Raw genomic sequence first — 24,603 nt, 5'->3', positions numbered from 1 at the left:
TTAGCCAAAAGTGGCACAAAAAGCGAAGAAAAATAAAGCAAATCAATGAATCAATCATAAAGAACATCCATGCCCAGACCGGGATTCAAACCCGGGACGCCTGCCGTCGTAACGCGCTGTATTAACCACTCCGCCACGGAGGTCAGCAAATTCTCAACCTTAACTGACCTACTTTTCAGGGTCGAACTAACTTCCCAATTCCACATGGCAAGGTTTTTTGAATGAAGCTGGGATCGGTCGCTGAAATTATAAGATTTCTGGAGCCGCTTCCCGCACGGCGACGAAAACGTTGAAATCGGAAACGTGACTTTCTACCTGTTGACGGGGCTCGATGCGACGAGCGGCAACTTTCTGGAAACTTCGAGAGAGAGAGATACTGAGTGACATTCGAAAGGTCGCCATTGTTTAAACTTGGTCCTGTGTTTGACAAAAGACGGTAGATAAGTGAGGGCTTGTCTCGAGCTGCGATCGCGAGCGAGGAAGGCGACAAGATCGATTCCCGGCTTAAATGTCATTCGGAAAGAGAACGTATTGAGCGGCGGTGCCTGCGAGTGGACCGATCAGCACGGACTGGAATTCCAATAATCAAATTTCCCTTTTGCGACTCCCCCGCCCCCTCCAATTAATTTTACGATTCCTGTATCTTTCCCCTTTATTTCTTTCGCCTCGTATTTTTGTGTCTGTATTGTTTTATGTATTACGTCGCTTTTCTGCCACTTTTGTCTAATCGCGAGCTATGAGGCGAGGCTTTAAGGCGAGGCTTTAAGGCGCCCAGTCACAGAGCTGAAGTAAGTGTATGTGTGTGTGTGTGTGTAGGTAAAATGTAAGGTAAAGTTAGAGACGAAGACGTCCTGTGGGTGGGTTGGTGTGTACAATCGTAGTAGTTTCTGTAGTGGCAGTCAAAATTGAAATATGACTCTAAGAGGGAAATATTAATGTCATGTTTGTATTTTCATGGAAGAAAGAGACTTTTTAAGAGAGAGAGGGAGAAGATGAGGTGTGAAATAAGAGAAATAGAGAAACAAGACACTCAAAGTGAGAAAGGGAGGGACAGAGAAATAAAGGAGAATGAAGAAACGAGAGATAAAGAGAGAGAAGGAATGAAGGAAAGGAAGGAAAATGAAGAAGCATGTGTGTGAAGTGAAAATACAATAGCGAGAGAGGGAAGGAAGAGAATGGAAAATAATGTGGAGAGAAAGAGAGAGAAAGGGATGTAATGTAGAGAGAGGAAGAAAATAAAGAAGCTAGAGAGAGAGAAATGAACATTAAGTAGCGAGACATAAAGGAAAATATCGTACAGAGACAGAGAATTGGAAATGCAGAAACAGGAGAGAGGGAGATAGATAAAAGAAGAGAGAGAGAAAGTAACATGAAGCACAGAGGCAGAAAAAGGGAAATAAAGAAGAAAGAAAGGGATCATGACATAAAGTAGCGAAAGTGACAGAGAGAGACAGAGAGAGAGAGAGAAGGAGAAACGGGTTTAAAGTAGTGAGCGAGAGTGAGAGAGACGGAAATGAAGTAGCGAGAAAGAATGACAGGGAGCCAGTAATAGACAAGACACGGTAGGGCTAGACCTTGAAGAATAAATGAAGACAGAGGTACTAAGACTTAGAAAAGAAGACAGAAAGTTATAAGAAAGCATAAAAGAGAATTCAAATAGAAGAGTGAAAAGATGAAGAAGCAAGCAGTTTTCTATATTCGAGGGGGTTATGTGACCCCTTCAGGGGTGCCCATCCCCCCCAAATCTCGTCATGCGCCTCCCTTAAATCATGCGGTAATCCACATGAAGTATTTAATTACGATAGTGTGTCTACTGAAAGTAACGTTTCTTTAAGCTTTATTGAACAGTATACTTAATCTGCCCGTCCTCCTTAAACAGAGGTTTCCATCCCCCAGCTAGACCGTTAATGCATTACCCCTCAAAATATTTTGCGTGAATACGTAATAATTCTTTTTAATTGAATACAATAGCCTGTTAAACTCTCCATATTTTTTAATGGTTCGAATTTTCGAAATAACGGAAAGCTAGCAATCTCAAGTGTCATAATTATATAAATATGTATTTATACAGTGTTTGTGGTTGGAGAACAAGATTTTAATAACCCACAATTTGGGTATTTAACACAAAGTCTTACACAACTTAAGATCGAAAATTACAGAACCCTAGCTAGAAATTCCTAAGCCGGGACGAGAATATAATAAGGTGCTCCCTTCAAAGAAGTCACACCCTCTGCTTGGGGTAATTCATATTTTTATTAGTAATCCATAGCAATAATTACATTGATTTCATCTTGAGTGCAAATTTCACTTGGTAAAGCAAAATTACCCTGCAACAATAAGTTAGAAATGCGAATTTGACACTATTTATTTTCCTGTTTTATCGAGTAATGTACAAGGCGTTACTATGAAGTACACAGTTAGTACAAATATTGCAGCATAGCCTACAGGGAAACAATAATACAATAATATTGCTAATAAAACCATATCATCAAAATGACTCACCTGCTCTAAATTAATCAGTATACCGACACTAAACATTATATTTTAAGAAATTATATTATTAATAAATATCGAGAATATTATTTGTCTTGTAATGCAGGTACAGTATAATTCTTCACAATCGTCTCATGAAAATGCCAGACACGCATTTTTGCAATGCAATATTGCAAGCGAAGCGAGCAAGAAAATTTTTATATCCATTTCTTTGCAGTCTTGCAAGAATATTAATTTAATGGGACGTCAATATTTTCATAGGATCCCTCGATATTTACTCTTTTCCAGCTACTCTTTTTCCATGTTCTGCGCCGAAACGTGCGCATACCATATCGCTAAATATAGTTCCCAAATATAATGTTCGAACCCTAAAGAAATCCATTGACAATCTAAGATTTTACACTTTATTAAGAGCTCCATATCTCCTTCCCTCAAATTTAATATTCAATCCTCCAACCAAAATTTTGGACTTACTGTTTATGTTGAAGAATACTTAGATATTACCCGCTCCAAAAGAAAAAATCTCCTTCCACAAACCACATTTTCCGCTAAAATATCAGACGCAATATTAATACACAAGATTTGGATATCCCCCCCCCAAATTTAATGCTCAGCCCCTAACTAGAATTCAAGGGGTCCCGGGTTCGATACCCGGTAGAGGCACAAGTGGTTCGGATCCCACTTTAAACTGTAGGTCCAGTCCCGATTAGCCTTACTGTGCATAAAGTGGACTTAAAAACAACATATCAATCAATATATCAAACCTAACTAGAATTCTCAGGATAATCTAAGATTTAACACTGATATTCAATAGTCGAATATTGCCCCGCTCCCCCAACGTTTAATCCTCAATCCCCTACCAGAATCCACGTGTCGATTTAAGACAAAGTGTGTAAGAGTTGTACCCGTTACAGTTTCCTTGGCAGTCTAGAATTTGCTATTTATATAACAGGAATGGATAGTTAATAACGTAATTCAACTTGTGCCAAATGGTGTACTATTTCACATCAAATTTCCATCACAAAAAATCGTCCCCCCCAAAAAAAAAAAATAAGTTTCTTGGACATAACGCGAGTCCACAAACCCACCTGTTGCCATCGCTACCTCAAAATACTTCATTTTCTTCATCTAATGGATTAAATATGGTGTACCTAAGGTGTTTACATTTATTTTGGAAGAATATATAAATGTTGAATTTTATATTACAATAAGGAAAAAATTCCCCAAAAAAATTTCGATGGCGCACCCTGGACCCCTTAGACCATCTCATCATTCTGCCCCCAAATGAAGTGTATACAATTATAATTACATAATCTGGCAATAAAATTGTCAAAGAGCAATGATCCACGTTGCTATTTAAATACACTTTTATTTGCAAGACACTTGATATTTCAATTTGTAGAGAATTTGTTTAGCATCTCGCCGATTCAACCCGGGAGGAGAATTGTTCCAACTGCTGACGCATTCTGGTCCCATGTTTATAAGAACCGAACGACGGTTCCGGAACCCACGTGACTCGCTCCTTGCTTAGAGAAACAATGCGATAAGAAGCCGGGGCTGGTTGAAGTTTGCAGCCGAAGAGAGAGATAAGGAACAATGGTTCCACGAAACGCTAAGAAAATGCACTTCATGTTCCTAGAAATCTTTATTCCAATGAGGTGAGGCGATGACGTAATGTTTTCATCGGGTCGTTAAATGTGCATTTACGTGAATTTCAAGTACACCTGTACACTCATCTCACCTCTTTACACAGCTTATTTGCAGAAGATACAATCCAACCTACAACTGTATAAAATACACCTTGTTACTAACTTCGTTGAATGTACGTGCGCGCATACATTGTGGAGAAAAAAATGTCATCAGGGAAAGCAATCGATTTGTCATCCACTTCTTTTCTCTCTCTCTTCGCTCTTTCTCTCTCTCTCCCCTGTCTCTCTCTCTCCCCTCTGTCTCTTTATCTTCCTTACTCTCCTCTCCGTTTATATAGATTCTATTCACGCCGGCCATAGCGGAGTGGATAGCACATCGCACTACGAGGCCAGAGATCCTGGGTTCGAATCCTGGCCCGGGCATGGATGTTTATGAGTGTCCATTCATCAATTTCATCATATCATCACTCATCCCCATCTTCGCAAATTAGCCAAAAGCTGACACAAAAAGTGAAGTAAAATGAAGCAAATCAGTCAATATTCTATTCACTTCTTTCCCTTTATCTTCATTTCTTTCTTTTTCTATTTTTGTCCTTCTATCTCTTTCTTTTTGTCTCTCTCGTTCTTTCTTTCTCTGAATCTTTTCTCTTTCCTCATCTGAATCTTTTCCTTTTTCTTCATTTTTCTTTATTTCTATCTCCTTTTCTTTCTCTCTATCTCGTGCTCTCTCTCTCTCTTTTACTCAGCATATTTCTCTCTTACTTTATTTCTTGATTTTTTTTGCCTGTTTCTCTATCGGTGCGTCCATATGTATTTCTCTTCCTCTTTTCCCTCTTTCTGATATTCTTCTAGTATTTCCGTTTCTTTATCTATTCCCCACCTCTTACCCGAACCTTATCCTTCTTTCTTTTCAGATACATTTCCCCGCCTCTCCCTCTACTCCTGCATTATCTTACTCTCATCTCTATTCACTGCAGAAAACTACAATCTCTAAATGTTTTTAAAGTTCAGAATCATTTTACATATTACGTTGTATTTCATCCATTTTCGGATGTAAACAAAATACAGTCTTGGACACTTCTGGCTTGCAACGATCCAATTGAAAGTAAATAGGGTTGTTACAACCCAGAAGTCTCCATGACTGTACACACATTTTTTTTAAAAAAAAAAATTTTAAGCTTTGTTTTTCATTTCTTAAATTCATTGAAACGAACGTTTGGGTGCGTGATGGAAATTTATGGGCCAAATAACCGGTGCATTCATCACTGATTTGTAAATATTTTCCCCACAAGCAGACAATGTTTGTTTTTCAGAGAGCGGTGTACTTTTGTTTTCCTGTCGTGACGTAACTCCAAAACGTTCCAGCGTCAATGCCCGAGTTCATGCACCTCGTGCGTTTATCTCGCATATTCCGAAGGACGCACGTTCTCACTTCAACGTATGCATAATAACTGTCTTCATGTGTTTGTTTGGAAAGGGCGAGTGCCGTTGAACGAGTGTTGTAATTGCCACGGGTGTCAGAAGCAGGGGAAGAAGGGGGATGCCTTATCAAAAATTCAAATACGTAAGATTATACTGAGGATTCTGAAATTTGTGTTCAAATATAATACCGATGTGATTCGATTCTGGGCTATTTCATTTCAGGTGAACATTTTTCCAACTAAGTCCATGCATGGTGTGGCTCTGGGGTTCACCCAACAATCCTGGAGAGGAAAGGCAACCGGAGCGTGCTGCTGATCACATCACCTTTACAAATGTGGAGGTGATGTGTGAATGTTTGTTGCCTTCACATTTTCTCCATGCCTTCATGGCATGTTACAATGTTCAGGGGATATATTTACCTTTATACATTTATGTAGCAATTTTATGTGACTTCTTGACATTTTCAGTTTATAATATATTTTAAAAATATATTATAAATATATAAAACTTTGAGAATCATGCACGATCCTCAATTTTCTTATCAATATCCAAAATTAATCTATGTGGTGGACTCTCAATACGATTCCAAACAGGTGTACAAGTTTTCCATGCAGTGGAGTCCTGTAGAGGAGAAAAGGGGTTATATCAGCATGGATCCAGAAATGCGAATTCTAGTGCTAGAACTTGATAGTATTAACGTATGGTACTCCAATATATTCATTAGCTGCAATTACTAAGAAATTACACATTTAAGGGCCCATTATACTGTGTGTCCCACGTAAAACCGGCCCCTTGTTCTGTATGGAAACGCGCGCGGGCAGATTTTACGTGAACACCTGGTATATTTTTTTAAAATTCTCTACACTGTATAATGAATCAATTCCTGAAGTTCTGATCCGCATTTTCGTTACACCCTATACAGAAGTGTTTTGAGGGAAGCAGAGAGAGAGAGAGAGAGAAATAAAAGAACCAGAAACTATCGAGTGAGAAGGAGAAAGCAATAAAAGCGTGGGACACGCAGAGGAAGAGAGAGAGAGAAAGGGTAATAGAAGATGCATCAGAAAGAGAGAACTAAACTAGAGGAAATTGAAGAGAATTGGAAATATAAACTAAAGGGAATGTGGAAAAAGAACGATGAAGTCGCCTTGCGATCAAGGGATTCCGGGTTCGATACCCGGTGAACGCATATAGTAGTTCGGATCCCACTTTAAAGACAGTCCTGATTAGCCTTTCTGTGCTTGAAGTGAACTAAGAAACCTCAACAACAGAGAACGATGATGAAAAGTAGGCGGGAGGAGTGGCCGTTCATCATTCATCCTCATCGCCGCGATCAGCCTGGGGAGACAGATGATTGACATATAACAAGAAAAATATAAATATATTTGCTTCTTGTGGGTGTTTAGGAGGTACTATTGCCTCCATTCTCTTCCCCTTGAATCATCCTCAACCCTTAGCACATTTTCATTCATGCTTACTCCCACCAAAACTTATACTTAATAGAAAAGATCGAAGCACCCACAGAAGCAAAATCCCCATGGAAGCAGTTCAAAGGAGTAAGTGTGATTCGAAAAGTTCTTTCCCCTTTCGATCTAGGTTTGTAGCATAAGTGAAAACCAATTTCAACATTGGAGGAGTTATCTCCAGATAAGACCAAAACCAGGTGGTTCGCAACTGCCATGTTGCGAAGATAACATGGGAAAAATATAAACAATCCGTGGAGGTAAAGGTGACAGTAACAAGGCCGCCTTTGGCGATTGTTGTTGGTTTTTCCTTTCGTTCTTTCGTGATGTGCTCCTTGCTAGTGATCGTGTTGTTAATAAGCACAGGTAGTACACTATTATTATTTATTATCTTAATAGGGTTACAATTAAGTCATACAGAATTTCCTTTAAACAATATTAATGCAAATAATAGCTTGATCGCCTTATAGTAAAAGGAAAACTATACGAAAACTATACGAAAACTATTTCAAAGGACAATTAGATTAGTACAAATAAACTACATGAATATATAGAATGTTACAGAGTAGCAACTAAAAGAAATAATGAAAAATAAATATTTCGTATGAAAAGAGAACTGAAGTATAAAGACGTGTGGATTTGCATTCGTCGATTGGTGGCATTATCACACGCACTATACTCCTACGCTCAAGGTTCCTATACAGCTGCATCGAAATAACCAGTAAGGTTTCTCGGAAGATGTGTGTGTGTTTACATTGACTTTGTTCCTCCAGTGTAAAGAGATTAGCAAAGGATGGTATCCTCCATCCTCCCCTTCTTACACATGCAGACTGGTTAGTGCCATCAAAAGTTAGCCAAAGGTGCTGCAGTGACGGGTGCAGAGAAAAAAGATATAGATGTGGAGGCAGAAGGGGGATGGAAATATTTTCTGGGGGCAATCATATTTAACATACCGGTAAATATACCATAAAAAGGTGCATATTTAAGCTATGCATTCATTGGACGAGATTTGCTTGCTTGTGAGACGAGGGGGCGGTAGACTCCATTGATTGATTTGGTTGATAATATTACTTCGCATTTCTGCCACTTTTGACTAATCTCGAGGATAAGGATAAGTGATAACATGAAACTGATGAAGATACACTCACAAAGAACACCAATGTTCAGTTCGGTATTCGAACCAGGGACCTCTGGCGTCGTAGCGCGCTCTGGTTCCATCATTAGGGCGCTCGCCTAAATACGTTCCAATATTCTCAGTTAACAATTCTTACAAAAATGGACAGAGATAAATACAGCATCCACACACAGCTCCCATATACAGGTGTGTACGTAGGTATGTGTGTGTTTGTGTGTGTGTGTATACACACATATATAGGCAATTATATTTATTAAAGGGCGATGTTCAGCCTGCAATTGCTGGGCCACCTAACTCCAATGGATGCATACAGTACATAGTAAACACAAGAACCAAGACTAGCAGAACGAACTTGCATAAAAATACACACTCCGACCTCCGTGACGCACTACAACCCGTACGACGCCAGAGGTCTCAAGCTCGAAACCCGACCTGGGAATAAGTGTTCTTTCTGAGAATTCAATTTCATCATAACATCGCTCATCATTATCGTCACGATTAGCCAAAAGTGGCAGAGAAGCTACGCTAAGTAACAAAAATCAAATCAAAACCAATGCACACATGAACAGACAAGTGGTGGGCAGGGGCATATACATTTATAAGGGATTGTTCTTTAATAATATTCAATCGCGATTATGCATGTTGTCATTTTCAGGTGACAATACGTATAAAAACATAAAAATTTGTATTAATACATAAATAAGGATACAGAATATAGAATCAAATATTGACGAGATGTTGAAGGGGGGGGGAGAGGATAAAGGCAATATTAAAATAGTTGTCATTATAGAGTTAGTTCAGAGGTGAGATTATGATGACAGCTGCTACTCGTGAGAACTTGATCACAGATATTGCTCATTTAACAATAGATTTTCCAGTTAGTTTTTAAATTTTTACGATTGGTGAGGACGTTATGCAAAGGAGAAAGGCCATTCCATGCTCTTGCAGCGGAATATGTAGAAGTATATAAGTATATTATCGTGCCCTAATATATACAAATGTATGTATGTATGTATGTATGATATAGATAGTTTGCCAATCTTATCCTCTCAAATTATATAAAGTAGTCACCACTGCACCCTCAGTCAAACATGACTTGTTTTCCCTTCGCAGGTGTCTTCTGTGAGAATCCCGAGGAGGAGTTACGATGGATGCTCATGCCAGACGCCAATGGGAAGATCCACCTGGCCATTCTCTCTCGGACGTTGCCCATAGAGCACGACCCGAACGAAGACATAGATTTTATCCTCTACACACGGTAGGTTAGCATGCAATGTTAATCCATTGTCTTGTGCTTTTAAGCTATGCATACAATTCTAACACTGCGCTTGGATAGATCACATCTTGTCTCGTCTTCAAGTGAACAAATTTGTTTTGCCGGTGGTGGGAATCGAGCCTACGACAGACCTGTGATTTTGCTACAAATCTGCTGCTCTAACCAAGTACTCCACGGCATCAAAAGAATGTCAAATTATTTTATTTTTCTATTTACAAAATCTCCTCTGTCATTTACGAATCTCTCTATTCCATTGGTTTTAATACAGTGTGTATATAAAGTAGGATCCGAAGCACTGTGTGCCTCCACCAAGGGTCGAACCTGGAACCCATTGATTACAAGGCGACTGCACAAGGCTGTCAAGTGAATATGCTGTCACTATGAAAGGATGTCAATGCATGACCCCATACCTGCGGTGACATCTCCTCTTGTTTTCATTGTATTCTTACCAAATTCCTCTGCATGTAACAAGAAAAGTCTTTGACACTATATTTTTGTGGTTTTCCTCTGAGAGAAATGGAAGTTTATGCTAAATATGGGCCATTCATTCATATCGAAGTTTGGGAAAAAATATTGGAGGAAAACAACAACAAATTAAACTCATCAGAAATGAACATTTTTTCTTTGCAATGAAATCAAAACTGGCAACGATTCAAATGTACACATTGGAAAAATCAGAAGTTTAACGAAGTCACTGAAGCACTTCTGTACCATCCGTATAATCGAGAAGGTCTTATTTACTTCCTAATATGCGTATTTCTTTACGAACTGAATAAGTTCGAGGATGGATAAATCTTGAATTTGGGGCTTCTGCGTAGTCAGTTGGTTAGCCCCCTCGCATATGGTGCTGTCAGTCTCGGGTTCGATTCCATGTGGGAGCCCCCACAATTACCGTGTCGATCCAGCAACGTGAGGACAATTGGGGGGAGCTACTTGAAAAAGAAGAAATAGCGGGCTCTGCTTTTGGAAAACCATAAAGCAGCGGCGATGAAACTCCATGTTCTGACCTCGTGTCACCCAATTGAAAGGCACTTGGCAAGCCCTGGCCCTCTGAAGGCTGTTGCTCTATGGAGTTTAATTTAGTTAATAAAATACGGAACTGTGCCATCTGTCAAGAAGTCATTGTCTTTCACAATAATGAAAATTACTGATGATGTTATTAGCAGTCAAAACGTGGATGGAATTTGAAACACCTTAGTTGACTGATTAACATTGACTATTGTGATTTCAAGACACACTATATTGCCTTATCAACATATTTCAAATGTCAATATTAGATATTACAACATAAAATAAAACTACTTTTTTGTTTCCATCTCAAATATCTCATAAACATTTGGCTTTATAAAAAATACGCTAAATATAATGTGTGCACAATTTATGCTGTGCACAATTATTCCTCTATGGTTTATCGATAGTACGGATTGATTATGAGATAATTACAAGATATTTGAAATGTTACCTTGAAGGGGCTATATTTTCCAACATGGAGCCCATTCGCTACCCAGATTTTCTAGGTATCATAATTAAGTGAACATTTTGGTTCGTTGTTAATAGAGATAAATATGTGAGATGAAGTAGAAAACTAAATTTTTTGTTCCTTGCTCAACAACACTCAAATTTGTGTATCAGGAAGTAGTCATGTCATACCCTCTGCATCTAAATTTCATTGCAGAATTCAGGAACAGAAGAAAGAAATTGTAAAGCATAAAAGTTCAAATACGCGTACGTAGTACTTCCTATAAATACACAAATCTACAAGAATATTATTTCCATTTTCATATTATCCCATATTTATGTCCTATATAGAGGTGGAGTTAGTTGGCAAGAAATTTTTTTTTTTCCTTGTTTCAGACAAAATCCGAATAAAGGGGAACGAAGAAAATACAACGAAACCTGCCGACCGGTTTTTCCAAGTTTCGACCCAAGAAGGAGGACAAAAATATTAATCCATGGCTTCGGGGATGATGACAGGCAATCCTTCATGTATCCTGCCCTGCGTAAGGGTAAGTAGTAGGAATAGAAAGCAATATGGCGCCAATTACCTCCTAAAGCGACTCAGTTGCGGAGTAACGATCTTATTTCCATGGGAGGTGCCACGTGATTTATTTTATCTATCACCAAGACACTACTACCGAAACCGGGAGGTGACACAATTTGCTTGCGCCCCCCCCCCCCTTTCCCCTCTTGGAAATTGGCACAACATATTGAATGAAGTTGTTTTTTTTCTTCTTTCTCCTTTTGAATCTTATATTTTTTACAAATACATTGTAGCATTTACTCATTTTCCTTAGAGTAATTTTGCTCATTAGACTTATTACACAAGTACAGATGGTATATTGGTATATACCTGGTACACACCACAGTGTACTGCCTAGTACCTTTAGGGATCAGAAAGTAGCAAGTTTCACAATATTAATGAACATGTATTTGAATACCAGTGCACGAATCCTATACCTTCTTAAAAACTTAGTTTTTAAATTGTATGCTACGTACGTAAATACTCTTTTAGTTTTTACGCACAACCATCCCACATCCGATTTCGACGGCAAGCGGCGTGACTCCAGCCGCCATTCGGAGACGCGTGCGTGCGGCACTACAACCAAATATAGACACTGCATTTCTCACTTTAACTCACTTCCTATCGTATGTCTCATGTATTGTCTCATCTCCTTTAATTTTATAATTTCTTCGTACCTCTTGGTTTTCCAATGCAGATTTGTTATTAAAGGTTAACAAATATATGTTCATCTGCCCTTGGCAAAGCGGCCTCCTTGATGGCGTTGTAGCAACATCGTCGCCTTGTAATTAAGAAGTAGTTCCTGGTTCGATACCCGGTGGAGGCACGTAGTTGTTCGGATCCCACTTTAAACTGAAGATCCCATCCCAATCAGCCGATCTGTGCATAAAGTGTACTTGAAACAAATTCCATTTTGCTATATCCATGTAAGTTGTTCCAGTCATCGTATCCGAATAATTAGTGTGCACGCTGCGAAGTTAGGGCTGTTAGGTTCGAATCCTGTGAAAGGCACAGACAATTTATGTTTCGAACAAGTGTTCTTGGGTTATCAGCCAGGTTAAGCCTATGTTGGCTTCCAACGTTTCGAGGGCATAAATTGCTCTCATCATCAGGGAATATAGAAGTGGAGACCAGTGTAGGGTTGGTTAAATATATGACAATTATGGTGCGGAATTTGGATTCTGTCTTTTTATTGGCTCGCTCTGGATCCTGTGGATGGTATTCTATATTCCCTGATGATGAGAGCAATTTCGCTTGTACTCATTTAGTGAAGAAATCTTAAAGATGTGTATATTAACACTCGCAACTTTCACACTCTTTCTTCAAGCTTTTTTGGCCCGTGACGACATGAACATCATCGAGGTCGGATGGGGTAAAATGGCGAGGGCACCTTGGTACTGGGAAGCAGCAGCGAACACAAGAGTTGTGGGCAGTCACACGGCGAAACTGATCGACCATCTTGTGTGGAGCACAGACGCCAGGTTGGCGGACTTTCATGTGGTTGGCTTCAGTTTAGGAGCCCATGCCGCTGGTTTCACCGGAAAGTATGTGTCCACTGGAAGAATGGAGAGGATTACAGGTAATCTACGTTTTGGTATTTTTTCCTTTTTTTCCTGGTATAGTTGAAGTCCTGTTTCAAACGCCAGTTCGGTATCATTGACATAACTCGAGGGAAAGCCTACCGGACGTGTATCTGGTTTCGAGTCGGCACCTGTTGTTGTCAGAGGGAAACTGATTTCTCGGAACTCTGAAGTAAAGTGACGTTCGAATCAGAACTTCAACTTTACTTCATCCCAAGGAAATACTTCATCCGGTTTTGGCCGAACTTTTACTCTGACGTGTTCTGCTTAGTTCGATTAACGAACGGGCCTCCCCGATGGCGCAGTGGTAGCGTCGTTCCTTGTAATCAAGAGGTCCCGGGTTCGATAACCCGTGGAGTTCGGATCCCACTTTAAACTGTAGGCCCAGTCCCGATTAGCCTTACTGTGCATAAAGTGGACTTAAAACCAAAATCAATCAATCAATCGATTAACGAACGTTCTGGCGATGTGGTGGTTACATCCAGTGGCCTGCTCAGGATTTTCGAAAAGGGGGAGGGGGTACGTATACTTTTTTTGTAATCAGTACTCTTTTTGCCATATTTTCCTTCTTTTGGCGTTCTTTTTTAAAATAAATACTGGACCAATGGGGGTTATGCCCCCACCAACCACTCCTTGGGCACGCAACTGGTCACATTGCATCATGCAGTATGCTCGTAGAGTCTGATGTGAAGAATGTATCGAAATGACACTGGTCAGGCAAAGCTAATTGTAGGTGGCAGCACGATAGTTGTGTGCTTACGCTTCAGAAAGAGGCAACTGTTCTCGTGCTTAAATACATGAGAAATTCGATGCTAGATGGTGCTGCTACTATATTAAATTTCACATTTAATTTGATTTTAAATTTATAAATTATGTTGGAACATGGTAGATGAATATAATCAGTGCTTTAAAACTACGAGTTAAAAAAAAGATAAGATTTGGAAAAACATGAAGGATATCGGAACTCAAGAACGTTAAAATTTGCATAGTACTTGCTTATGTAACTTGCAATTTTTACAATTTAAACTCTTTACTGTTGTAAATTAGTGTGTTAATGAATAAATAACATTCCGCAATGGGTTAACAAATAATTGACGTTTTTTACACATCAGATTTTTCGACATACTTAATAAAATGTTTTATGTATAAATGTATCGAGAATGATAGTTATATTTAATAATCTTATTTTCTGTTTCACGACTCGTAACTTCTGGGCGTTCTGATTTACAAGAATTATAATTTTGAAAGCGTTGTAAACATAAAGAGAGGAACGTACAGGGAAGAAATAACTGCTTAATACAAGGAACATAAGTTAACATTAAATTATCAGAGAGTGCATAGTGTATAATAATAAACATCATGCGTATACAACACTTAGGGGAGTTTCTTCGATTACGACCGTTGATATACACATATTTTGCAATCCAGAAAAGAGCATAAGGTAACGTAGAATCAGATTTATGTATTGTCATTATACTGCAGCTACAGTCTGTCCCAAGAGCCTCTGAAGCAATACGGCAGAGGAGAGAAAGCGACTATGCTGAGAAAGCAGTCCCCGCTGTAGTCGCGTTGCCTTCTTTCCCTCTCAAGTGTTCATCGATCGAGCCGTCTCGAGTCACTTACTTGCGTAGAGGACTTGCTGTAATCGCTTTCTCCACACATTCCTTGGACAGAGTATAGGACGACCGAAAATACATCAAATTTAGTGCTCTTTGTGCATAAACTGACGCTATTTAGCCCTTTCTAGTAACCCTGCCGTTGCACTTTAATATATTAATTCTTAGCATCACACGAATGTCATTTTCGAAACTTATGATTTGCTACATTATCTAAAAGGGTTACGAAACACATTTTTAGTTTCGTTTTATACAAGAAACTCTCTGCTTAGTTGAAAATAACTTGCTATAATAGCTCACTGTATCGCGCTCCAATGCAAAGCTTATGACTAGGTCTAGGATTTTTATGACTTTTCATATTTTTTTTGGTAAGGGTGATGTGTTCCCCAAACATATAGAAATTCAAATTATGAAAAACAAATTACGTTAAACCACTATTTAAGGGCATATTTTGGCATATTTGGCCATTTTTGCGTGATATAGCATATATTGATGGGTTTTCGGTCATATTCAGCATATTTTTGTATTTTCAAGAAATATACAGTCACTTTCGAAGTGGATTCGTTCTTAATCCCATGTTTACTTGAAAGTTTGTTTCTTTTACTGTAGAAAAATCTTTTCATTTTTATTGAAAATTTTGAGAAAGTATTCATTGTGTATTGCAACTCAGGGCCCATAAAGTGAACTAAAAATTGTACGTAGCTATGTGAAAATATCTCAGCATTTAGATACTGATGTTTGAAACAGTCCAGTTATAATGGCATATTTTTCAAATTATAGTGCATATTTTGTAAAATTTAAGGTTATAAAAGCATATTTTATTTTGCATATTTTGGTGATTTCTAGGTCATAAAAATCCTAACCCTACTTATGACAATCAAATGAAAAACGAAATTCTCTGAGAACACAACTATGCTGGATCCACCACCGGAAAAGTTTGGCAGTGAACATTGCCTAGGAAACCTTTTATTGAGAATATTATTGGAGGGAGTGAAAGAGGTATACTTTGTCCCGCCTATCTGGAGCAAGCGGGAAAAAAAGAAGTCTCTGAGCAAGTAGTAACCCGAGACGGAACGGGATTGCGTGGAGGGGGGAATCGAATGCAATTACCAGCCTTCGAGCAGCTTGTACTGCTTCGCTCTGCCCACTACATCCCCCCCCCCACACACACACACTCCCTTCCCTGCCATCATGCGCGGCCTTGCTCCTCAGACTCCGGGGATAGAGTACAGGTTAATGAGAATTTGGTGATTTTTGTTATTTGTGCATATAATTATTAAATAACGAAAAATTGTAAAAGTGTTTTGTATTTCCTTGTAATTTTAACCCACAGTTTCCTGGCTAGCGATTGTGAGACTTATTCCATATATTAATACAGTGGACTCTTTTAATTCGCACTCCAAGGAACACGAGAAAAATTTAGAATTATCCAAAATTCAAATTAACAGAAACATTACACTGTTGCAGATGGTTTCAAGGGGAATAAACATCTGTTCGAATCACCTAGTACTTCGAACAGTGGCGTGCACAGGGTTTTCGAAAGGAAGGGGTTACGTACAACTTTTCTTGTAGTCAGCCCTCATTTTGCCAACTTTCCCTACCATTGACGTTCTTTTTTTTAGGAATACTGGGTCAAACGACGGTTATAACCCCCACTAACCCCCCTTGGGCACGCGACTTACTTCGAATTATCCAAGTTCGAATTAAATATAGTGCACTGTATATTCATATTTTGTACATATTTCAGTAATTTTGCTACATATTTATGCACATATTTCACAAGTTTCAGCTATGTAGGAATCCGGGTCTAGGTAGTGAGTTGATTCCTCTTCCAGGGTTGGATCCCGCGTACCCCTTGTTCCAGGATGCCGGCAGCGAAGGCCGCCTCCACATATCGGACGCCAAGGCCGTGGAGGTCGTCCACACCTCTGGAGGGTACCTGGCCTTCCAGGATGCCCTGGGGGACGTCGACTTCTATCCTAACGGAGGGGACTGGCCTCAGCCTGGATGCCCTTACGATGTTCTCAGTAAGTTTATGTTTTGTGTGCAACTGAGAATCAGCTTTTCACCAGCAGAAAAGAGACGTAAAATAACTAGTGCTATAACTAATATATAGGTATCGGTCGATGCAAGTGGTATCGGTATCGGATAAATTTATTTACCGATACCTGCTCTTACTTTTCCGGTATTTTGGTCTTTCACAGTGGATCACATAGAAACTGGAGGAAGTCGTGGTTTGTTGTGTTTATGCTTATATCTGCTTATAACTACCATTCCAATTTTATGTTTTTTTAACTGAAAAATGTCAGAAAACGTAAGAGATAAAATTAAAATGAAGCAACTGTCCTAAAAATTCGGAAAAATTGTATTTTTAAAGAAAGCTCTTGTCTCAACGCTCACCAAAGAGGTGCAATTCCAGAGGTCAAGGTTCAACACTTGTCTCATGTGACGTGAAATCACTCATGGCCCGGAACTTTATGATATAACATATTTTTCATTTTTTTTTTTATATAGCTATCATGGGATCGAATTCCGGAGTGAGTTCTCGACGTATCTGGTGATGATAAACTGAAATTATTTATAGGACATAATTTGACATATTTTATCCTTTTTTTGTTTTAACAACATATTTATTCCCTTTTCAGGCAAGATGACATATTTAGCTATCTATAATTTCCTAATTTTCCTACATACAAATAACAATTATTTAACATATATCCGGATCTTTATTATCCACTTATTTTGAGACTCGAAACTGAAAACATCCATGACACCTCTGTGCAGGCACGCCCGCAGGATTTTTTTTTTCCTGGAGGAGGGAAAGCGACCCCTTGCCCCCCTCCGGGCATCCATGCATCTGCGTTATTGTCTGAGCTTGCATGATGTGAACGAACTTTACCCTTCATTGTTGTACGCATTCACGAGAACCGCCAGCGAGAAACGAAACGAATTTGAACTGTTGTATGACCTTCTATTTTCCATTTTACAACAATTAAAAACACTGACAGTTACGCGCTTAAGTCGGCAGACTTTGATTTTACCAATAATGCGAAAAAGAGGCCAAAGTCTAGAATAGAACCTGGAAGTTTGTGTTTGTCGATAAGAAGTAAGAACAATGCTTCGAAAGAGTGTTTGTTAATGCAGCGGCTTCTCTTTCATGGCAAGTGAATGTGGTTTGACGAGGCAATCTCGAATCAGTGGTCGATTGAGAGGCGCAATAGTATCAGAATCATAGGCGCCGACTCCATGGGGCTTAGGGGGACTCGAGCCCCCCCAATGTTAATGATGTGGGGGCAGAGCCCCCCAAATAATTTTGCTTAAAAGGATCTAATGTATTATTTTTCTTCTCTTGTAAAGTTTACTCTGAACTGTGCCACATGAACTTAACTTTAAATACACATTTAAAATGTTCTAGACCATCAACTTTGGGGGCTGAGACCGCTAAACCATCAACTTTGGGGGGGGGGGGCTCTGACCGGAGACAGCAAAACACACGACTTATTATTATATACTAAGTATATAATGATTATTTACTATTAAACATATATTAATCAGAGACATAATGAATTTAGCCAACGACTTGTTAAAGACTGTTTGGGAACTCCTAAAAGAATGCAAATATTTAGGAATATTATTGATGTGAATGAGAAGGTTTGCCATACTGGACTGCGACCACTTTGCCCTCGTCGGTGGACGTTGAGAGCCTCCAGTATGCAACAGATCTTAAGGAACTATGAAAACCATCTCAATTTTTTTGAGAAATTTTTTGAAGAAGATTCTACTGACGCAGCATCAAAATGTGCTGGATACCTGGAGACAATGCTTCACTTCAAGACATTTTTCTTTCTCTCCCTCTACTGCCATGTGATGAGTCCAATAGAAGAGGTAAACTGAAATATTCAGTCTCCACACTTTGGTGCTACAGAAGTGGAATCAAAACTAAAATACTTGATTGACATCTTTCAAGAAAAGCGAATGTGTTTTGAGCAGTTCTGGCTAAAATGCACAGAGGGCAAACCGAGCCTCGTTGATGAGCCAGAAGAGACTTGAAAATCCTAATGCTGCCAAACATCACAAGTTCTACACTCCAAAATAGTATTACAAATCAATATGCACTGAAATGTGTGACACAGCAAAATCATGTGTTAAACAAGGACATGCATCTACAGGACTACAAAAAGTAACAGCCGTAGAGAAAGAATGCATCTCGGCTGTGAACAGTTGCACAACAAACTTTCAGCAAACGCGAGAATTCTATCGCCAAGATTTGGATACCGATAGGCTCTCCTTACACATGTCCGTCCATGCTTGGTGATATCGCCAAACAGAAGAAAGTGGTTCTAACTACCATGCGTGACATAAGGAAGTTTCTTTTGGAAGACAGCACCCTCCAGGCGTCAAATTCATGATGGTCCTCCGCACTGTGCCAGTGACGACAGCCACAGCCGAAAGGTCATTCAGTGCTATTCGCCGACTAAAGACATATTTGAGATCTACAATGAGGCAGAAGAGACTAAGTAGTTTAGCGGTACTCCATATACATCAAACTGTGCTTGATAATTTGGACCTGAGACCGGTCGTTAATGAGTTCATAAGAAAATAACCCAGTACGTAGAGCAACTTTTGCTTTATTTTTAAATCATATTCATATGTTTTTGTTGTGTATGTCACTTTATATCTTAGTGTACATGCTATTTTTTTTATTATTGCAAAATAAATTTAAAAAGTAAAATATTGTAGCAAGAACAAAAAAGTAAAACTATTTTCCTGCGATTTGTGTTAGCATTTATGTAAATAATTAAATAAAACTGTTAAATATTAGTTATTTTATGGGTTATTTGCAACCCATCACATTAAAACACACTCATGCCCTCGCCGGGACTCGAACCCGAGACCTCTGGATCAAAGCTAGTTGAGTTGACACCCAACACGCTCGGCTACCGAGGCGGGCATAAAACTGTTAGGTTGACCTCTTAATGTAAATACATACTTTTCAATAAAAATGTTAATTGTTATCTAAGAAACAAATGAGCAGACACAAAAGACATAAAGAGACTTTGAAACATTTTCTAAACGTTTTTCATGTTACATTTCATTTGCATGAGGAATATAATAGCTGCTTAAAAACTGCTATACGAAGACGTAATTTTTATTTGTAAAAAAGGGAGGGAGTGAGTCATTCATTCATTTATTTCAGTGTTCAGAGCCCCCTCAATAATTTTGACAAGTCGGCGCCCCTGATCAGAATGATGCCTCCTGTAAACGGAACTGAGGATAATTGCGCAATAAGCGCCACGATTTTTCCAATGTTTCTCCACGCATTCTACAGGGTGATCACAAAGTTCCATTACCCCCTATGTAATACATAGATGTTAGTGAGCACAAAGTCGCATTACCCCCTATGTATTACATAGATGTTAATGAATTGTTGTTTCTTATTGTTGCATTTACTGCAATCACGCCAGCAATGTTGAGGAGAATGTCCCATCGTACATGACGGAGAATCATACTCTGTTATGAAAACGATGGTGTACACACAGACACTCTGGAGTAAATCATAACGAATAGTCACACTACATCCGAGTTGTCCTCTGCAATGATCTCACATTAATACAATGCGACCATCTATGACGATGTGGACACGCGATAGGGGGTAATGGGACTTTGTGATCACTCTGTACATGAAAGAGATTCTAATTTCATTTAATACATCATCCGAACTTTGTTGAACCCAGAATTGAATTGTAAATGAAAAAAGGAAGTTCTGCTTTGCATATATTTGGGATTCACTGGGTTTTTTTTTTTCATTTTTCCGACATTTTTCAATTTTTAAGACATATTTTTATTTTTTTCTGACATATTTACATACATATTTTACACTTTTATAGAACATAAAGTCCCGGGCCAATCATTATCATTGCAAAATCAAGATCGTTACAGTGCTGAACTCCATGAAATGCACAGCAAACTTCTCCGCAAGCATCCAGCAATTGTGCACGACAATGCTAGCCCACATGTCGCGGAAAGGAAGGTGCAGGCTCTCCATGGGTTGCATGTCCAATTTTTCATTTTTTCAGGAGGGGTCAGAAAAAATGCCGAGTTTCACTTTCGTCGAGTCTCATCTTCGAAATTATGCAGTTCGATGTTTCATTTTATTTTGCACTAGTTTTGTGTGAAAAGAAACTAAATTTTGTGATAGCATGTAACAACTCGTTTGAACCAGTTTCCAAATTCAAGTACTTAGTACTGTGGTAATACTGACAAATGAAAATGATATGAAAGAGGAAATAAAAAGCAGGCTTAATTCAGGAAATGCATGTTACTTTTCTCTTCCCAAACTTTTGTCTTCTCGTTTAATATCTAAGAAATTATAGTTAAAATATACAAAACAGTAATATTGCCTGAATAAATATGGATGCGAAACTTGGTCCCTTACATTAAAAGAGGAACATAAATTGAGAGTATTTGAAAATAAGATCCTTAGGAAAATATTTGGACCTAAAAGGGATGAGCAGACAGGTGAGTGCAGAAGGTTAAATAATTTAGAACTACATAATTTGTATTCATGTCCAGATATTATTAGAATGATTAAATCAAGAAGACTTAGTTGGGCAGGCCATGTGGCACGAATGGGAGAGGAAAGAAGAGTTTACAGGATTCTTGTTGGGAAACCTGATGGTAAGAGACCTGTAGGAAGGCCAAGACGAAGATGGAGGGACAACGTTGAGATGGACCTAAAGGAAATCGGTAGGGATGGAAAAGAGTATATAGATCTTGCTCAGGATAGGGATAGATGGAAGGCCTGTGTTGCTGCAGTCATGAACCTTCGGGTTTAAGAAGGCTAGAGAGTTAGTTAGTTAGATAGCATGGAACTTAATATTCTTATGTGATTCTTGAATATTTTAAAGTACAAATCTTGGCAAATTGATGCATATAATTACAATGGAATACTTACACTCAAATATTAATCAATATTTTTAACAACTTTTAATTATTACAATTTTCAAGTATTGGTATTGGTATCGGTGAGAGTATCGACATCGGTATCGTTTCAAAGTGGTATCGGCTCATACCTAAAAATAACCTAATTCAATAAATCAATATTTTTTTTTATTAAAGGGCGAGGTTCATCCTGTGGCTGCTCTGCCACCTAACTCTGCGCAGCAAGACAGAAATTGCCGGCTCTGAGGCCGTCGATCTCTCTACCGAAGTATCCAGGTTTGAGCCCTCTTCTGGACATATGGGTGTCCTTTGTGAGTGTCCCTTCATCAAACTCATCTTCATCGTCGCGATTAGTTACAAGTGACATGAAAGCGACGCAAAATAACATAAATACAAATGTAAGACAGGGATTGAATACTCCATTTGGAAACGAAAAGAGTTTCACCAAGTAAAATTACTAACGCTCTCGCCCCTTGTGGCATAAGTCCTGAGTTCAATCCAAAGTTGACAAAGGTCCATGAATTGCAAATAACTCAATTCCGACCCGGAAGAGAAAATCAGAAGACGTAAATCGATTCTGGACCGTAAAGGACCTTTTTCATCTTTAAAGTATTTCAATTTAGTTCCGGAATCTTCTTTTCGGATCAATTTAAACACGGTCCAAGTTCGGTATTGATATGAAACACAACTTGGACCGAATTAAATTGTTCGAAAAAAAATAGGTTCCGGTCCCGTTACGGAACGCGATAGAACCCATTAGAATTCATGGGTTTTTGGACCTTTAACAACCCTAGATCCCAGTGTGAGCCCTAAAACTTCGGTGCTATTGCACATCATAGTACCTTTTAGGGTTTAGTGTCTAGTATTATATCTTTTTGCCTGCCTGTTTGAGTAAATATCTGTAAATCCGGGTTCTATTAACTTCTACGTGTGGATTACTTGCGAGTATTACTTGCAGGTGTATGCAGCCATCAAAGAGCGTACTTCATCTACTCCGAGGCGATAGAAATGAGCAGAGGATTTGACGGCACGCAGTGTCCCTCCTGGACGGACTACAAGGCTCAGAGGTGTCGCAAGTACACCCTACCAATGGCTTTCGAGTTTGCCTACATTACTGAGTAAGTTCAAGGTCAAAGGTCAAATGCCTCACAGGTCGCCAAGTGAGATAGTCTTAGTTCACTCTCATGACCACTCTAATAGGCAGCTTTTCAAACTTTTTGCTGTCGTGACTCCCCCTCAGCTGCCAAAATCTGCACGCGCCTCCCCTCAATAATATTAATAGATAAATATATGTGGTGTGACCATGAAAGATCAACACAAGATCTCGTCATGTGCTTATTTACTGTGTGTGTGATTAATGCAGGTGTTGTGCAATTTTTTAATGTCTATTAGCTGGTGTCAGTTCATTCAGCGATGCGATATACATCAGACAAATTGGATAAATACAGAGAGTAAGAAAATCTGGATATCAGGGGTCCCGGGTTCGAATCCTGGCCTGGGCATGGATATTTGTGAGTGTTCATTCATCACTTTCATCATATCATCACTCATCCCCATCTTCGCAAATAGCTGGCGCAAAAAGCGAAGTAAGATAAAGCAAATCAATCAACATCTGGATAATATATATTAAAAACAGGCATACAGCAATGTTTTAGATTTCTTCTTTTCTTTTTTTTAACAAATTGTTAAATGCACGAAAGCAATCATCCAAAGCAGCAACTTCCTCTTGAAGGCTTACACCTTATCTGAATATTCAGAACATTCAGTTTGTGGAAAACATCAGAAGGTTATGCCAGTGTCTTTACAAAGGCACTATCAATGAAGTTTCAGCATTGACGTGGTTTTCTTCTACAATATACCAGTGCTGTTCCTGCCATAAGGACGTTTCCCGCGCCGGTTGTTATCTTGGCCGCACTTCCAGTTACCGACTTCCAGGGCTGCTATGAAGAGTAAAAACAACATCGCGAGCGGCTTCCCAAGTGAACAATTTTGAAGGAGATAAAGTTGATTTGTAGTTTGAAAATATACACAGAGGTGTGTTGAAACAATCGCATTACTTTATTGACAGACCGGTCCCTACCAGAAAAGAAATTCTGACACACCCTATATATATGTAACGTAACTGACGTACTGTCCACTGTATGGGTAGGTAACTGTTGCTTACTTTTATTTATTATATTCTTTCAGGAGACAAAAAGGAAATTACTACCTGATCACAAATTCGGACTCTCCTTATGGAATAGACGCGGAGGACAGAAACTCGGCTGATGGTGGAACCTGACTGCAGTGATAGGATTTCAAAGCATTTCGCTGCCATGACAGTATTAGCCAATAAGTATTCAGCTCAAGACATCTACAACATTACTCCTCATGTACTACACAGAGATTCCCTGTTCTGCTCGCAACACAATAGGAGACAAGCTGGAAATCCGAGAATTACACAACAGGTCGTCGATTGCATATACTGTACATCTTCACTGATAATAGAAGGTCCACAAGTTTCGTATTTCGATGGTAGAGTGTATTATGTGTATTGCATATTAAAAATCCCTGGACTAGCTACCAGAGTTGTACACTATTGTCCTGACCGCTATAGTTGGTGACACGAAACTAGGCTGCTGGCAATCTATGCGCTGTTGTCACATCGGTACCAATACCATACTGACAAGTTATATGCTCGGATGCTTACGGCATTGTATGCTCGCGTTCTTTAGTCCGTCTGTGTAACATAGGTGATGCGATATTTACTTTTAAAAAAGTAGATATTTCCAGTACTGTAAGAAGCAGGCAGATTCTCGCCAACCAGCAACTTTAACGAAAGAGGCACCGCTAAGTCTCGAATTTCATGAAGTTCACTGTGTTGATTTATTTTTTGTTATTTAGTGTTGCTTTCTGCCACTTTTGGCTAATGGTGACGATGAGAATGAATTGATGAAGGGACACTTAAAAAGAACACCCATGGCCATACCGGAATCATGGCATTAAACAATGTACTTTGTCAAAACCGGGC

At 39.0% G+C, this 24,603-nt stretch overlaps 1 protein-coding gene across 1 annotated transcript; it reads left to right on the top strand.

The window, feature by feature from the left end:
• The first annotated feature begins 8,299 nt into the window (after positions 1-8,299).
• LOC145987985 (lipase member H-A-like) lies at positions 8,300-23,874 on the top strand. The gene is made up of 7 exons (XM_083122825.1): positions 8,300-8,357; positions 9,273-9,417; positions 11,290-11,441; positions 12,783-13,034; positions 16,487-16,678; positions 22,552-22,711; positions 23,781-23,874. The coding sequence occupies exons 1-7, from the start codon at positions 8,300-8,302 to the stop codon at positions 23,872-23,874; spliced, it is 1,053 nt and encodes a 350-aa protein (XP_082978951.1).
• Positions 23,875-24,603: the final 729 nt, after the last annotated feature.

Source organism: Lepisma saccharinum, chromosome 5 (assembly GCF_977018435.1).
Source record: "Lepisma saccharinum chromosome 5, izLepSacc3.1, whole genome shotgun sequence".
Taxonomy (NCBI): domain Eukaryota; kingdom Metazoa; phylum Arthropoda; class Insecta; order Zygentoma; family Lepismatidae; genus Lepisma; species Lepisma saccharinum.
The sequence above is the reverse complement of the archived record's forward strand: the minus strand, read 5'-3'. Positions and strand labels throughout refer to the sequence as shown.